This window comes from Pinus tabuliformis, chromosome 3_2 (genome assembly GCF_031772625.1).
Source record: "Pinus tabuliformis cultivar Carrire ecotype Pingquan chromosome 3_2, CPIR1, whole genome shotgun sequence".
Lineage (NCBI taxonomy): Eukaryota > Viridiplantae > Streptophyta > Pinopsida > Pinales > Pinaceae > Pinus > Pinus tabuliformis.
Window position 1 is genome coordinate 899,180,131 of NC_142302.1, and position 18,150 is coordinate 899,198,280.

The following is an 18,150-nucleotide window of genomic DNA, read 5'->3' on the forward strand; positions in this document are numbered from 1 at the left end:
TAACAGTGATAAATTTTTGGTGCTTCAGTTTCTGCAGATTATAGGCAACTAAATGGTAATACATTATTGAAATAGATAAACAGACCAAGAAAAAATGTATTGAAGAGATTTGAAGGATACTCCATACAATATATCAGTCCTCCATTTGGACCCAGATTCAGCTCCTCCATGACATCTTCCAAAGAAATAAGTTCCCTAATATCTGCAGCAACAAAACCACAGTTTCAGTAACACAACCAAAATATTAACTCCAAGCATTGTACATGTCAGTCTGAAATTATATTATGTTGCAAGTTCCACTCTGCTTGTAAATATGACTGAAAAAATCTAGTATCTAATAAAAAATAAAATATATGTGGATAACCATATTAGATTCCATGGTAATAAATATACAGAATATTCACCATTTCAGTAAGCATTCAACTAATGCACCTCTTGCTATTACTAAAATTCAAACCCACAATTTCAACCAGTAAATGTAATGAATTTAGATGGAAGCTTGTTGCAAAATCATTGTTCTTACCGATAGCTACCGAATACTTAAAATTCTCTGCAGCTGGATCAAGGTTCACAATATGAACGGAACGACCAACACTCTCACAGTGTTGTTGCAAGTTGTAGCAGTAGGTCGACTAATCACATGTACAGGAGAAATAAAAGGAAAGATTTTAGAAAGTAAAAAATGAAGGATGACACCCACAGGAATTTGATTGCAGTTGGTTGGATTGAAGATGGTATGCTTTTTATTTCCTTACCACTCTATAACTACTAATAGAAGTATCTATTCAAGCTACATATACAAGCATAGCTAATAACAGGTAAAATAATTCCAGACAAGAATTTTAATGCTGATAAAAGCAAATATCAACATACGAGAGTAAACATACAAGAAGCACCTTACCTTACCACTGCCCGCAGGCCCAATGACAAGTTGTGCATAGCCCATTGTTATGATGTTACAAATTCTTCTCAGTTTCAGAGACCAAAAGAAAAAGTACCAAGGAAGAAAGGAACTGGACAAAGAATGGCCACTGCACCATAAACTGCAAACCACACAAGACCAGCCAACAATATACTAAAAATACTAGAACGCTTCATATTTACTGAGACCCCACAGATGCCAGTATGAATCTGCAACATAAAGACATATATTAGCGGCAAACCAAGAACATACACAACAATACAACACGTCACAAACCTAAATTTCATTGAAAGGCACAAAGGAAATATATATGCAGTTTGCTAAAGCAAAATCAATAAAATATGCCTTGGCAGCTTATAAAACAAGCCTTTCAAGAACACATAAGCAAAGCAATCTGGCCAAAAAGGTAATAAATATTGTGTTGACAAAGAATTTCCTTAGTAATGAGAAAGGCAGTAGACTTTTTCAGGCATACATAACATGATAAAAGCTGTAGATCACGTCAAAGGATAGCTTTTTTCAGGTTCCCATCTGCTAGGGGAACCAAGAAACATACTAATAGCAGACCAGATTCCAACTCCAGATCAGTGCAGACATGGAGGACCATCGCTATTTCCCAGAGACCTCAGCGGCATGGCCAGCCCACATTCCATACCAGCAATCACACAAGATCATCCAGGATCCAGTGATGAGACACCAGCTATGGGCACCAGCACAGTACACAGTCCTGCTCCTCCTCCACACAGCCCTCTCTCTTGAGCTTTCTCCATATGGCCTCAGATGTCAGGAGAGAGAGATCCAGTGGATCATGATATCCCTGTAATTTTATTTGCATTCCAAATTCTGGATCCATCCATTTTGTACATCTTTCTCCCTCATCAGGTTTCTGTTTTAACTTTTCAGAGCTACGTTTCTCAGAGTTTAGATTATATATGTACCTTACTTTCTTCATTTTGCTGTTTATACGAGTTGTTTTAGTGCTCCCACTTTGTCTTGAAATCATTGTACCCACTAGTCCCATTGACCTACTTTAATGGTCATTTGCTGACAGCTGGACATTAATAAAATTATTTTTATCTATTATCTTATCTTATCTTATATATATTTAGGATATTTAATGTTTATTTACAGAATCAACACTTTGTAACATTATATTGTTGTATATCAAAATTCTAAATATTAGACATGTATGGTGAGTAAAGGTTCAACCACGAAATTGGTGGCTTATCCAGATGACTACCCAGGTTCAATTCCCTCAAAAAAATGAATAAGTGATCACAGCCAGGTGCAAGCCTGGGATGAATTCGTTAGAACCATACACTGTCATCGCTTAGCCAAAGGGAAGTGCTTGTAATAATCATTGGTTCGCATCTTGAGGGTGTCAATTTTTACACACGCATAAACAGGAATACACATAACAATAAGAAACAATATATTGATTACATATTAACCCTTGAGTGATGCAAAATCCCTTTACATAGTAGAGGAGAAAGCAGTAGTTACATAACTCCCAAATATCTAATCTTTTAATGCCTAAAATAATTAACTCATTATTACAACACTTCAATCTAAAGATACTACGAATTAATTATATGTCTAATGTATGCCTAAGTCGTAAGGAAGACAAATTTATCTGACACCCTCCAATAATGGTCATATCACATAAAACTGCCTGTTCCAAAACAAATTTCAACAAGCAAGACACTTGTGACCCACTAAAAATTAAGATCTTCAATAGCCCACTAAGGTGAACTACATTTCACAAGGTTAACTAAGTACAACTTGAGTCACCCTCCTTTTGTCTAACCATTGACTCACCAAACAGATGAGAGGCAACATTGGTTGAATAGTCAACACATCCATCATTGACATACAAACTAGCACCAAACTCATACACAGATTGACTCACCCCCTCCACATTCGCAGTTCAACATATTAAAGTTTTTATTTTGCTTCCATAAGGAAGCACCTTCTTTAATGCTTCAGCTTCACCCTTGATAGGTGTTTTCCTTTCTTCATGGAATTTAACAAATAACACATATTGAATCCATTGCTTACCTTCTCGTTTCTCCAAGTTCTCTCTAGTAGCCATCAACTCCTCTTCGCAATCCACTAGTCAAAGCATTCTGCAGATTCTCTCCTATAGCCATCAACTTCTCTTCACCATCCACTAGTCAAAACAAACCCTATTCTTCCACACCCATGGAAATCATATTTTTGCTCTTCTTGTCAATAATAAACCATCTACTTTTACTAAAAAGAACATCTAATGTGGGCTATAGCCTATGCCTCATAATCCAACTAATGGAAAGTAGTTTTTTCTGCAAACCAAGGATATACTAGCAGACATCCCTAATTAGTAACATCTCACCTATCAACTAAATTTGCACTCTCTCTACCTTCAACTCTGTATTCTTCTTCACCACACAAGACAACAAGATAAAGTTGGATGTGTCAACAAAATCAATATACCAAGCTTTCTAGGTAGAAAAAAGTTATGACATTGTGAATCAATCTACCAATTTGTTTTATCCCCAATGACTCCCTAATTGCCATTCACAAATACATTAAATTAGTCTTCCTCTTTGCATTCAACTACATTATCTTGTTTATTCTCACACTAATCTTTAAAAGGCCTTTATTTACTTCTATAATAGGCCTTATGTCCTAGCTTGCCCAATAAAAGCACTTAATACTTTTCCTAGGCTTTCCAGTATATGAATCAAAACTCTTGCTGCCATCTTCATGCTTGCCTTTTCCCTTGAATCGTGCTTTTAAGGTGAATTCAAATTCTTCATTCACATTGTTGCTAATGAACTACTTCTACAGAATGTTTTAAAACTCCGACTCGGGTTCAGAACCGACCGAGGGTCGACTCTGACTCCGACTCCGACTCGGTATCGACTCGGATCATTGTAAAAAATACATTAAATATTTATTTTTTTATGAAAAAACATAATTTTAAAGATTTTCATTAATGTTTCCAAACACAAAGCATTAGAATATATAGAGAAGACAACATATGATCAAAGTAGGCTCATGAATATATCCATTATATCAAAATGGCACCTAGTGCACTATCCAATACATAAATGACATAGAGATCAAAACAAAAACACATAACCAAGGAGGCTCTAAATGGCCTCTACAACAAAAGTAAATTGTAAAACGTCACTAGTTACCAATACTACTAGCTACTACTAGAGAAGCCAACATCATCTGGCTCAAACTCTGAAACCCATGGCTCTTCCTCCTCCTCATCACCATCTCCAACCGCAATTGTAGAAGTAGTAGCACTAGCAAGCACAACAGCTGCACGTTGAGATAGACGAGATATGCGCTTCCGTCGTGGCTGAGTAGAGGAAGTGCCTGCATCTGGAGGACTTGGGGTTGGGCCTGATACAAGTGGATCTACATTCAACTGAACATTATGTTCAACTAATGCCTCCGCCTGTAAATCCAAATCAATACTAATATCCTCATCAGAATTACACTCTGTTGGATGACTCTCCACTACCCAATCTGATATTGGATCAATATCTTCCAACATAATGGGATTTGTATCAGGTCTTTTGTTCAGCAATTGGTTGTGTCTTAGCCAGAGGTTGTATAGGACATAGGTTAGAACATTTAACCGTTTTTGTTCCAAACGGTTTCTCTTCTTCGTGTGAATCCTCTCAAAGACAGAACAATTGCGCTCACATCCAATAGCACTGCAAGTTTGACTCAAAATACGGATTGCAAACTTCTGCAATTGAGGACAATGGCTACCAAATGTCTCCCACCATTGTGCTGCAAAAAACATAGTTGTGTAATGTGTTAGCTCAACAAATTATATCCAACTTTCAAATTATAAACGATTTAACAAAATAAGAATTTGAAAATTGAAATTGTTTGTTTACCAGGCTTATCTACTTCCCTTGCAATCCTTGCTAGGTTCTTGCCAAAGGTACCTATGGCTCTGCTGAAACAAGTGATCTATTGGTATATCTCCAGTTGATCACTCTCCTTAGGGACCATGCAATCAATGCAGTCAATCAATCCATCTCTAACCTCCCCAGTCATAGATTCTACTCCCAGAGCTTTATAATGATACATTGGGTTCAGAAAGAACCAAGCTGCATGTATAAGGCAATGGAGTTGATTGTTCCATCTTTGATAAATGATTTCCCAAATGGGCCCATACTTAACCACTCTATCCTTGTATATTGCCTTTATTTGCTCATTTGTTTGATCCATTGCCTCATAAATGAAGCCCATAGACAGTATTTCCCCATCCACCAACCGCAACACCTTAACCAGTGGCTCAACAACCTTCACAATCTCTGCTACCCTTTTCCAAAATATTTCTTCATTAACTTTCTTTCTCACATCTTGTCCATCCTGTTTGCGAGACCATTGACATTCATTCCCTTCATCATTGGAAAACACCCTTTGCAAGTTTCTATGTTGGGAAAACATTGATTGTAATGTCAAAAAATGAGTTGCAAATCTAGTGATGGCAGGCCTAATAATATCCCTGCCCCATGTGTGTTTCCTCATCAAGCTCAAAATCCATGAGTGGTTGTAGATATATTTTGTTATGCTTTTGGCATGCTCTACAATGTTCTTGACCCAATCTATTTTGCCAATATCCTCAAGCATGAGGTCTATACAATGTGCAGCACATGGGGTCCAAAAGATGGTTTTGTGTTTTTCCTCTAACATTTTAGTAGCAAGAACATAGTTAGAGGCATTATTTGTGATGACTTGAACAACATTAGCCACCCCCACCTCTTCAACAACCTCATCCAAAAGCTAAAACAAGTGTGCATCTTTCACCCTATCAAATGCATCAACTGATTTTAGAAACATGGTTCCCTGTGGGCAAAAGATAAGAAAGTTTATGATGGTACGATTCCTTTGATGAGTCCATCCATCTGACATAATGGTACAACCTGTTTTTGCCCATGATCTTTTGAAATCTTTCAAATATTCATCAATCGACGAAACTTCTTTTTGCAAAAGAGATCCCTTAACTCATGCATAGTAGGGCCTTTGAAGCCCTTTCCAGCAACAAACATGGCATCAAACATAGGTTCATAATATGGTGAACGATAAGCATAGAAGGGGATATCAGCATCATACCACCATCTAGCTATGTAACCACAGGCAGTCTCTCTCAATTCTTTCTTCCAATGGTCATCTAAAGTGGGCCACATTTGATCTCTATTAGCTTGAGGACCATGTGCATTATCAAAGGGAGAGGAGGCTGTGAAATAACTTTTGATATCAACCTTATTTTTCAAAGGGAGGAACATAGTGAAAGGGATTGGATGCATCAGTGCAAGGGATAGATGAAGAGCCCTCATAATCAAAATTGGGGTTGGCAGCCATCACATGTTTTATACTCCTCTTCCTCCCAATTTTAGCCTCTATTTCTTTTTGCCTAACTTTTTCTTCCTCTAACATCTCGAACTTATCTAGCAACTCTTTCCTAATCTCCCCAATTTGTTCAGATGGTGCTTCACATGGAGTAATTTGGCCTCTAACACCATCCAAGTGTTGTTTCAACATATGAATGCCCCCTCCACCATCCCTCATTTTTCTTTGACAAAATTTGCAATGCATTTGATTATCAATCATATCAGCATATGCCCAAGCAGCATCTTTCATTCTAGGAGCCATTTTTTGATATTTGGACTTGGAAATGAAAGTAAAAAAAATCTGAAAATGAAAACAAAAACAAAAAACAATGCTTCAATGTTCATTTCTTTTACGAAAATTACTCTTTTCAATTTCCAAATTTGCAACAAAAAAAAACAAGCAAACTCCACAACTCTTCACAAACTCCTCACAAATTCTCACACAAATGCAATGAGATAGTTGTGAGGAAATGTGAGGGGGTTGGGTAGCTTTTATAAGCTTGGGAGAGGTAGTTGCACTTCAAGAAAACCTAAAACCAAAATATAATTTTGTTTGGGGTCTGAATTCCCTCCAAAAAAAGTCGTTGGGTGTCTTTAACCAGTTTGACCAATTTAATATGGACTCAATCGAGCCAGTCAGTTTGTTACCAAACCGGCCGAGTCAGTGACCTTCTTGGCCAGTTCGGTAACAAACCGGCCACCAGACCATTTTTCGGTCGAGCCGAACCAGCCAGGGGTATGGCTCCGCCGAATCCGAGTCCACTTGGCGAATTTAAAAAACACTGCTTCTACATATCCTTTTGTAAAAGTTTATTACTTAATTGCTCAAATGTCAAATCAACATCTCTAGAAGGTTATATTCAAGGTTTCAATAGAATTTTCATACAAAGTTTATATGCCTTTTAATGTAATTATTGCCATGTCCTTTTCTTCAACTTTTCTATCTATGCCTTTCAAATAATCTCTAATATCTATTATTTTCAATAAGAGGACTTGAGAAGACTCAAATGTCCTTTTCTTCAACTTTTTTATCTATGGCTTTCAAATAATCTCTAATATCTATTATTTTCAATAAGAGGACTTGAGAAGACTAATATTCCCACATCTTTACTAGAATCAACATTTTTTTAAAGAAAATAACTCTATCTTTATATCTAGTGTCTCTAGCATGTTTTTCAAATGCCTCCAAATCTTGAAAGCATCATCATTATGCACTTTAGACACCATGTCGTTGATCCTAGAGAGCATGATTAACATCACAACCTCTAGATCTAGAATCAAACTTAGCTTTAGCATTTTCATTTGTGGTACTTTGCAATTCCTTTCCCATGATAGTTTTCTCTAAACAAAATGCATGCAAAAACTGCAAGCTTTCTCTGTTTCCAGGTAGCAAAAATTTTACCATTATATATTGAATCACCTTCCAACATAACATGGGATAGACAAACTATTTTTAAAAAGTTTTAACAAACTAAACATATATGAATTTGCTACTATAACTCAATGACAACCCTGTTGTTGTAGTTTTGTCAAGTGTACAAATCTATGTTGCCAAGCAACGTGGATTCGGGGAAGGGTGCAGGGGCAGGGGCGTCACTTTTTGAAACAGGGTACGTAGGAAATCTTCCAACTTACATGTTAACATTTGTTTAAGTTGAAACCTAACAATATGCATGTTAACAATTGTTTAAGTTGAAACTTGAAACCTAACAATCTGATACTCATCTATGACACTTGTTGGCAGACTAAAATCCTTTTAAAATACACATACACTTTGTTATTATGTTTAAACACAATGTTGTTAAGGTCTATAATAAAGTTAACAACGGGGATGACATAATAATGCTAGAAAATATTATTTGATTCCTATTAATCAAAGAATACCTATAGATGAAGATGACCTCCAGGAAATTCATTATTATCAGTCCTTCAGAGAATGTTTTCAAATAGAATAATGCCATCCTTCTACCAATCCTTTCATGACCAACACTTTAGCTTATATATTTAGTGGACCTACTAACTATATCCCAGTAAACTATGAAGGTTGAGAATAGGGTTTGCACTGAAAATAACATGCCCTTCCAATATGATTCTACCATATTCAGATAAAAGTACGATACAACAATCTACCTGCATTACCGTGTTAATCTTTAAAATCCAACTTGAACTGTAAAAATGTCATTATGGTGAACTGGTTAATTAAAGATGCATTAAACTAATTAAGTTATTTGTAAGCTACTCTTGGGCAAGAGGAGATTATGTTCCATCTGATATAGCATATGGATATCCGATACCCAAATCATTTCTCTATCATTTGTTTGACACTGGAATTTTGAACTACCATGAACTTATTCAACCTAGCAACAAGCCATTACGTGGAATGTGAGAAGAAAAGGATTTCTGGAAAAAGGAAAAAATTCGTCAAGAACCCCTCACGCACCCATTTTTGGGGTTCATGCCCCCATTCTGGGGGTTTGGTGAACCCATTTATGCAAAAGAACCCAGCCCAAAGATACTAAGTATCAAGTTCTTATGGGAAGTATTGTGTTCTTTTGAGAGGTACCTGTTCCAACACCCGGTTCTTGGGGAAGAGAACCCAGGACAGGTTCGAGAACCCCACCCCCGGGTTCGCTAATCCGTGCAACATAGGTACAAATAATTCTTCACTCAGTCAAAAATTATGTTTTAACATAGAACTTATAGTAAGTCTTTATTTTTCTGTGAATCGACTCCCTTTGCTATAGGTAGACTCATATAGCCTTCCAACATAATATAGGATATATAAAATACTATTAAATAGGTTAAAGTGATGGTTAAACAAATAAAATAGATATGAATTCACTACTATAATAGTATAACGCTATGACAACCTTGCTATTGCAGTCTTGTCAAGTGTTCCAACAATTCTGCACTCGGTCAAAATTCGTGTTTTAATACAGAACTTCAACAGTAAAGAATAATTCCAAAAAATTAATTTTAATTTTGGGAAAAGAGGACACTTTCAAAATAAATACAAACTCACAGTTCTTTCTATGATTGTTTGTCCCCATTTATATGTGGGCAACATGACCTAGAAGAGGAACAAGCATTTTCAAGGCTAATACCTTGTACCCTATAATTCAAAGAGTTGCCCACATGTCATCCTATTAGCGTCATCTATGCTATTCCAATCAAGGGTGGCCTCAACTTTCAAGGATCGTGTGGTAATGTTGAAGGCAGAGCTATAGCATCACAGTCCCAAAGCTATTATGTACCCACTCCACATTAATGCTTATCCAAAGTGCAGACTGCGAAGACCAAAGTGTGGAGAGAAGACCTCTCTTTCGTTGCCTCCCTGCCTAAGTCACCCACTCCACAGTCCTTGCACCACTTCCCAACTCCACATAGCTCATACTGCCTACCAGCTCCATATAGTTTTAGCCTTTTGTCACAGAGCATGAAAAAACACCTCCCTCCATCTTGAGTTAGTGTTGGGGCGTCTCAAGATGGCCCATGGTCTTTCAGACTTCATTCGGAGTACCATTGGGGTGAAGCAAGGGTGTACCCTCTCTCCAACTCTCTTTGAGATTTATATTGATGAGCTCAAGTCTTTCCTCCATAAGTACATACAGGATGGTGACGGCTGCCTACAGCACCATGTTTTGATCTCCTCGCTCCTTTTCGCTAATGACTTGGTCATGTTGGCCTCTACTCTTGAGGGATTAGAGAGACAATTTTGACGCATTTGCCAATTTCTATGACCTTCAACAGTTAAAGCTCAACTTAGGTAAAACCATTGATCTTCGATGCATCAAAAAACTCTATTGCAGACCTATACTTCTACTATCGCAAGACAAAGATTGAGATCACCACATCTTACATCTACTTGGGGGAATAGTTCACAAGGCTCAAATTTGGTATGCGGCAAGCACTCCAGCCTCAGCTCAGTTAAGACTACGACTCCCTAGCCCTCATCAAGTAATAATGCTTCCAAGCATAGTTCCAGGACATCTTGTCCAAGCTCCACCTCATGGAGGCCATTATCAAACCCACGGTCCTCTATGGTTTCGAGATTTGGGGACCCCATTTACTACAATCAAATTGGACCATGATGGAGAGAGTCCAAACCTTGCTTCTCCAGCGTACCATCCGCTGCAAATGCACAGTTCAACAGCCCATTATTCAGGCAGAGATCGAGGTCCACCCATTTCGCCCTGAGGTCCTTTTTCGTTTGGTCTATTTCCTCCATAGATTCAAGGCTTACAGAGACTCTGCTACAGAGAGAGAGAGAGAGATACCCCTCTCTTGCACTTTGTTCTTTGAAGGTCTGTCACTTCAGATAGTACCTCAACTCATGCTCGTGGATGGTTTATAGGGGCATCTCGACTCCTTCAGTTAATGACCATCTCCCTAGAGCACCTTCCTCCGTTTAGTTTCTCCACTGACGGACCAACACATCTCTTAGTGACTTGACAAATATTGAATCAAGGCATTAGAGAGGATATCTATAGATTAAACATTCAGGTCACTTGGACAGCCCCCTCAATAAGCCTTGGCTCAAAGATGTTCTTCTACCCAGAGCATTTTTTGGACACGCAAGGTGGCTTCATCGTCTTCCCCCTTATACTCGCAGGCACTAGATGCATTCACTTTGGATCCCACTAGGTCAACTTCGAGTTGGGTCCCATCGACTTTGGGTAGAGACAGATCACCATATACCATGATGTGATAGGGTTTGCCAATTGTGCCACCTACAGGAGTCGAAGACTGAGATGCACCTCATTTTTCGATGCCCCATATACTATGAGATTAGAGGACAATATCATTGCCTATATGAGGGGTCTAGAGTATCCCTCTCTACCTTCTTCTAGTATCCAAACCAAAGATGCCTAGCCCTCTTCATCAGGGAAACGTTTGGATATTGTTGTCACCTAAGGCACAATGCTCAGAACAGGGGTTGTCACTCTAAATCCCTATTCACTCTGTTTAGACTCTCTCCTAGTTAAGTCAAGGGGATATTCCCTAGGGATGACAATGAAGGAAAACTTGTTGGAACAACAAGTCTAGGAGATTAAGGGCAAGGAAATTATTATTAGTGTAACTTGATTATTAATTAAATCAAGTGTGAGAGTTTATGAGCAATGTATATTAAGATAAATGCAATTGGGATCAATAGGGCAAATATGAAATATAAATGTAGCGAGCCTATGCCCTTACAATGCTCAATGGAAATTTAAAAACTTGCAAGAAATATATAATCAAGGTTATAATAACAATAATGTTGCAAGAAGAATTAGCACAGAAATTTAAAGACCAAGATAATTAAATATATGAGCAGTGAACCTTCAAGAAAGACAAATGCAAGAAAAGATGATATCTCCAGATACAATAAACTTGCAAATTATATATTTAGCCCATAATTCCAATCACCAATGATCAACAAGGAATGAATCCCAGATCTAAGCTAATGTAAAATGCAAAATCTTGGTTTATTTTAATTAAGATGCCTAATCTAGATGAATCCTTCCTCCTAGTTGTTTTGATGCTAGTCTCTAGTATAAGTTGTGGAGGGAAAGCAAGGGAAAGCAAGCTATGGATTGGTTAACAATCCCTCCCTTTGTGACTTGAGATCTAACCACCTGTTGCCTCCCGCACTGCAAAGACTATGGCTTTGACGACTGCAAGGTCACCGTGTTAACCACTAAAGAGGGTCTATCCTTCGCAAGCTATAAAAGAAAGGTGGTCCTAATTTTCTTTCAACCAAGCTTAGGCTTGGAGGTAAATTTTAAGGATGCAATCTAAACTAGGATGCAAATGCAAATTGATGACCAAGTTAGATAGCTTCAAAGAGATGAGACAATAACAATATACTTTAATGTAAAGATGTAAATCACTTATAACAAAACTTTATTGAGATACCAACTTAGATCACAAGGCTACAAAATTTCCAATAACAAGTCAATGAAGCAAACTTAGGATCTCTTAATGAAACAATGATAACAATATCAAAAATATTTAGTTATAACGTTTATTAAAGTGTTCTTCACTTATGAGATATAGAGAATAGGAGCAAGTGAAACTTAATGATATCAACACAAATAAATAAAAGACAGAGATTGTTAATAGTGATTTTCAAAATGATGAAATGCAACAAAAAGATTAAACTATGCAACACAAATAAAGTTACAATGCAAATGCAAGTTAGTAGGTAGAAATAAATTGGTGTGTTAGTTCTCCTTTTTAAATAAGGAGTTGTAGGATGCCAAAGGATCTAAGGCCCAAGCTCCCCAAGAGAAAAAAATTAATTTTTATCCATGAAAATTACAAGATGTAAGAGCCTTTTAGACAGACACAAAGAGAGAGCTCTTCTTCAAGGAGTCTCACAACAAGAATGAGCTTTAACAACCAAAAGACTTGAAGAACAAAATCATCTTGAGATGCTAAATCAGGCCTTAAACCCCTACGGCCTTGGCTGATTTGTGAGACGACCTTCAGAAGATGAAATACCAGGTCCAAACCCTAGTTGTCTAGGTCAGGTGAGGGCTAAAACCCTCTTGAAAAGATTTCCCCTTCGTATCTACAAAAATTAAACAAACCGCAAGTACTATATACCAAAAACAAAAAGAAAAAATAAATGTACAAGGGTAAGATAAAAATTAATTACAAAATTAATTTACAAACATATAACAATTGAAGCTCTTATAAGCAGATCTTTTCTTTAATCCACAAATAAATTCAAATAGATGATGAAAATAAATTTTTTATGGTAAGCAATAGTCAAATCCCTGCAAATGGGGTCTTGAATTTTCTTGATTTGAGAGTGGGTTGGTCTAACCGAAGACTTCCCATCACGCCCAAGATATGAATACCTAAAGTTTCTACACACTTGAAATCAAATTATTAGATCAATAGAGGCATAGCTGACAAAATAACTTTCAAAATCTAATGATACCTCCTAGATAAATCAAATTAAAATGTTTCTCTAAAACCCATCAAAATACAAGATACCTATGTAAATAGTTGATCCAACAAATGGCTAAAGAAATAATAATTTATAAAATTTATTTAGTAGAATATTAAGCACATGATCCAGAAAACATTACCATAAGAAAACTGAGAAGTAACACCATTAACGAGTAAACCCCAAAGACTTTTTGCTTTATTGATCAAAAAAGTATTACAACCAGCAAAGCTTGACTCAGAGCTTCTTTACAAAATTTCAGTGTCAAATGAGGAGCAAATAGCTTCCTTATATAGAAAATAGAGAGATCTAAATCCCCCCCCTCTCAAAGTGGAAAATGGCTAGGTCCAAGAAGTTGCACATTTTTTACTTTATCCTAGATAATAACAGCTACTTGGTGCTTGATCCATGCCAAAAATAAATCTCGACCCTTGATCTTGATGAAGAAATTCGATATCCATAATATCTCCCTTTTCTCCTACTCCAAAAAATATTATTTTGACTATTTTTTCTCAAAATCATTTTTGACTTAAATCACCTTGGTCCATAAACTCTATTTTTGTTAAAAATTTGATTTTTCCCTTGATAAAAGGCCTTGGAAATTGCACTTCTTTTGGACCCACGAATTTTCTTCAACTAAGTGGAGCCATAAAATATAATTTTCTTGAAAAATAATAGTCCCAAAGAATCTTTTGTGATTTTTTTGCCTTGAAATTGGATTTTTGTATATTTAATTCTTCCTTGGAAATGACTCCTTTCTCCAAAATTTGTTTTTCCACTTGGAGAGAATTTTATTTTCATCAATTTTAATTTTTTAGCTAATTTTTTGTCTTTTTTTACAGAAAACCAAAATTAAAAATAATTATCTTTTTACTCAAATTAATTAATTTTTTGGCTTAGGATTTTAATTTAATTTAGCCAGAAAATTAATTAATTGACACTAGAGGGGATTAATAATTCTTTCCACCCTTAAATATTTTAGCCAGTCTGTCTAAATAAGAGGGACCATGCACCAAAATATTTTTACATCAAGATATTCCAATTAATTCAACCCTTGAAAGGGAAAACACCTTTAGACATAGATCCTTAATAATTTACCCAATTTTCCAACACAATATGAGCTAGTATAGACCAAGTGCTTTTGTAATAAAATAATTTAGCCAAATGTGCTTAAATTATTCCCAAACATACTTTTACAAAAGACTCGATATAACACTTGGGAACTATTCGTATGATCACATCATACTTTTAGGATGATTTGGTTGATTGAAGGAACAAATGACGAGCTGAGTTCTTGGGTATTTCAAATAGTAGAGCAATGACACCTCGAGTCTCCCCTCAACCCCCCCCCCTCTTTGGGAGGCCAATCTATACCCCTCAAGACTGTTCTGGAGGTGTCGAACAGCACATCAGTTCAATCGCACCCAAAGAATCAAAGGATTTAGTACAACACAGTTCCCAAACAACCCTCGCCCCACATGAGTTCCTCCTAATCCCCAGCGGAGTAGCCAAAAACTTATCTAGAGCTTCTTTCCTTTGGCCTCGAATGTTAGGAGTATCCCTCGCTCCTTCATCCCCCCAGGATCATGCAATCAAACCCCTCGAATCCAAAGGACTCTGATAGCAAGCCAATGCCACTGCCACCACCCTCACCATCGACTATCAAACTCGTGCATTCTTCACATCATTGACCTCCAACCCTGGACTTATTCACTTAGCCTTCTACATGATACTGTTATACACGTTTATTGTAATATTCATTTCTATCATTTTGTTAAAAATTCCCAGAAATTATTAGAGAATAATTATTTGTCATAAATATTGATAAAGTGCAACACAAATCCACAAAAATTGCAAACAATATGAAAGAAACCCAATTTTATTTTATTTAATAATAATATCCTAAAAAGTATTACATCAAAAGCCTAGAAGATATACTAGGTTTCTAGTTCTTGGACTTTTGCAATCTAATATCCAGCAACTCAGTGCTCCTACTCAAACCTTCTAAGATACAATAATTTGACCCTCCAAAGCATAAATAACAACCTGCAACACAATCATTAGCTAGGGTGTGTCTTTCAACACCAAAACCAACCACCACCAACTAGGGTGTGTCTTTCAACACCAAAACCAACCACCACCAGCTAGGGTGTGTATTTCAACACTGAAACTGAGAAATACAATGAGGGTTTCTCCCTCCCACCTTAAGCCACAAGAGCTCTTGAGACTATTAACCAAATATCCATACTCATTCATGCCCCAAATGAATTCTCATCTTCCTTTTTATAAAAAATTTCCTCCAAATACTATGCGCAAAATACCATGTTTCACCTTTAATAATAAAGTGTTTTTTATAAGTTTTATTTCTTAATTAAATCAAAAGTCACTTATAATCCCCTTTTTAATTTAATTACTCATTATCACCTTTAAGATGACATTAAATAACTATATTAATTGTTACTTCTCTCATGTTCTCGAAAAGGGAACTTTACATTTATGAGGTTGTCCTATTATTATATCCTTGTTTACTTCATTTAATCCTAGATTTAGCTTTGGCATTTTCTAAGAGTTGTGTTTGCACTCCCACATTGTACTCGTACTGATTGTATCCTTAGTCCCATTGACTTGTTTATATTCATTCGTTGGACATTAATAAAGGTATCTTACCTTATCCTACCTTACACCTTTGTGTGCCCAAAAGCTCCACATATCCCTTTGCCTCAGCCTATTTCAAGTTTTAGCCCATTACTTCTTTACAGAGGCCATAATTTGACTCCCCTTCAACTCATCAAATTCTCTCTACCTTAGACAATTTCAAGATTATGTCCAATCTTTGTTGCCAATCAAAAAGATAGCACTCCCCATATCCCTGCATAAAGAAAAAAGAAAAAACCCCAAAAAAACAAACTTTCAAAGGTCTTCACAAACTTTTAAGGCATTGAAGAACAGAATTCTTCCAATGTTATGAGCTAGAAAACAAGCTCATAACCTAATCTATTTCTTTAGAGATTTAATGATTAAATACTTGGACATTTTGATTTCTTTAAAATATCCATTTGTATCAAAAAAAGCAAGTCCTAGCAAGGCTTATGATATGATTGATCTGGATTTGCTACACCATTGTCATGGGATCAAGGTGTAACAAGATCAAAACAACAACTTTATTTCATGGGGAAAATATGCAAAGAGCTATCGAAGAAGCTCAAAATGAACTATTGAAACCAATATAGCACAACTCGGCGATTACTCACCTAGTGGGCCGAGTATGGCCAAGTCAGCTACCAAATGAGCCACTCAGCCATACTCAACCCCTCATACTCGTAAGTTGTAGAACTCATAGAACTCAGCGCAACTCAATCAAACTCCCCATTCCCACCATCAATTTCTCAATGTCTCACCCTCTTTTTGTTAAACAGGGCCTCTACTTTCTGCGGAGTCACCATCTTGCAGCGACAATCCAACAAGGACTTCACTTCACTCTACTCAGCATCCAGCAACGATCCGATAGAGCGAGGTAGGGGAATCGAATCCATTCATCTTGAACTTTTCTTAAAAAAAAATATTTGTTATTTCGAGCCGCTGCACTCGGGCTGTTATAGGCCTTGGCAACCCTGTCTTATCGCAGCTGAAGCATTCTGCAACCCTGAGACAAGCCAACGAGGGCTTGTAACAACCCGACTGCAGTGACACCAAATAAATTTTTTTTTAAATTAAAGAAAAATTCAAGATGAACAGATTTGATGCCTACCTCACTCTTCCAGATCGTCCTTCTACGGCCCTAAGACAGGCCCGCGAGCGCTGAAATTACAAATTAAAATAGAAACAAAAAAAAAATAAAAAATTTATGCATTAAACTAGAAATTTAAATTTAAATTAAATTAGATTTCAATTTCCATTCGTTAAATCAAATTTTTATTTTTATTTTTTTAATCTATTATTTCGATTTGGCTTGTTACAATTCTCGCAAGCCTGTCTCAGAGCCGCAAAAGCCTTTTGCGGCCCTGAGACAGCCATGAGGGAGCTTGTAATAGGTTAAATAACAAATTTTAAGAAAATAATAATAAATTAAAATTTCAATATATCACTCACTATTTAAAATGGCCTCACAGGGCCTGTTACAAGCCTCTGCGGCCTTGAGACAGACCCACAAAGGCCTGTAATAGCCACAGTAGCCACATTGTGGTTGTTACAGGCCTCAGTGGGCTTGTCCCAGGGCCACAGAGGCCTACAACACGCCCCTTGAGGCCATTTTAAATAGCGATATATTAAAATTTTAAATTAAATTTTTATTTTTATTTTTTTTATTTTGTTTAAATTTGTGTAGTAGCCACATTGTGGCTATTACAAGCCTCTATGTGTCTGTCTTATGTGATGAAAACTTGAATAAACTGAGAGGGGGATAAATCAGTTTAGTATACTCATGGATATTAATATTCTTTTCTTAAAACTCATTAATTAAAACATTACATGAGCAGCATAACAAATAATAACCAACATATTGAATATGTGTGATCAGCAAGTAATAAGCAAACCAAACCATCACATGAACACGTAATAACAGCACACATTGACACCAGATATATGTGGAAACCCATAAAGGGAGAAACTTGCAGAAGCTTAATCGATTTTGAGCAAGATCAAATAGAACACATATAACAGATGAAGAAGAAACAATCACACATGAACACAGAAGAATACTCTGGGGAAAGCCTCAACTAAAAACCCCGCTATCTGTATTATCATACAAGTGGAAATATCTCAAGATTACACAAAGCTTTAACTCTCAAGCTATCCAGCCCTCAGTACAATCCCTCAATGCTACTCATAGACTGAATAGACACAACATATGCCTTCCTTCAATCCTCCAAGCCTCCTATTTCCTT

At 36.6% G+C, this 18,150-nt stretch overlaps 1 protein-coding gene across 1 annotated transcript in view; it reads right to left on the reverse strand.

Moving 5' to 3' along the window:
* Positions 1 to 18,150, reverse strand: part of LOC149183518 (P-loop containing nucleoside triphosphate hydrolases superfamily protein) — a 112,152-nt gene that overhangs the window by 66,769 nt on the left and 27,233 nt on the right. Inside the window, exons 3-5 of the mRNA XM_089417164.1 lie at positions 902 to 1,131; positions 524 to 632; positions 121 to 202 (exon numbers count right to left, since the gene is read on the reverse strand). Coding sequence (XP_089273290.1) covers positions 121 to 202; positions 524 to 632; positions 902 to 946 — 236 coding nt within the window. The 5' untranslated portion in view covers positions 947 to 1,131. The remainder of the gene's footprint in view (positions 1 to 120; positions 203 to 523; positions 633 to 901; positions 1,132 to 18,150) is intronic.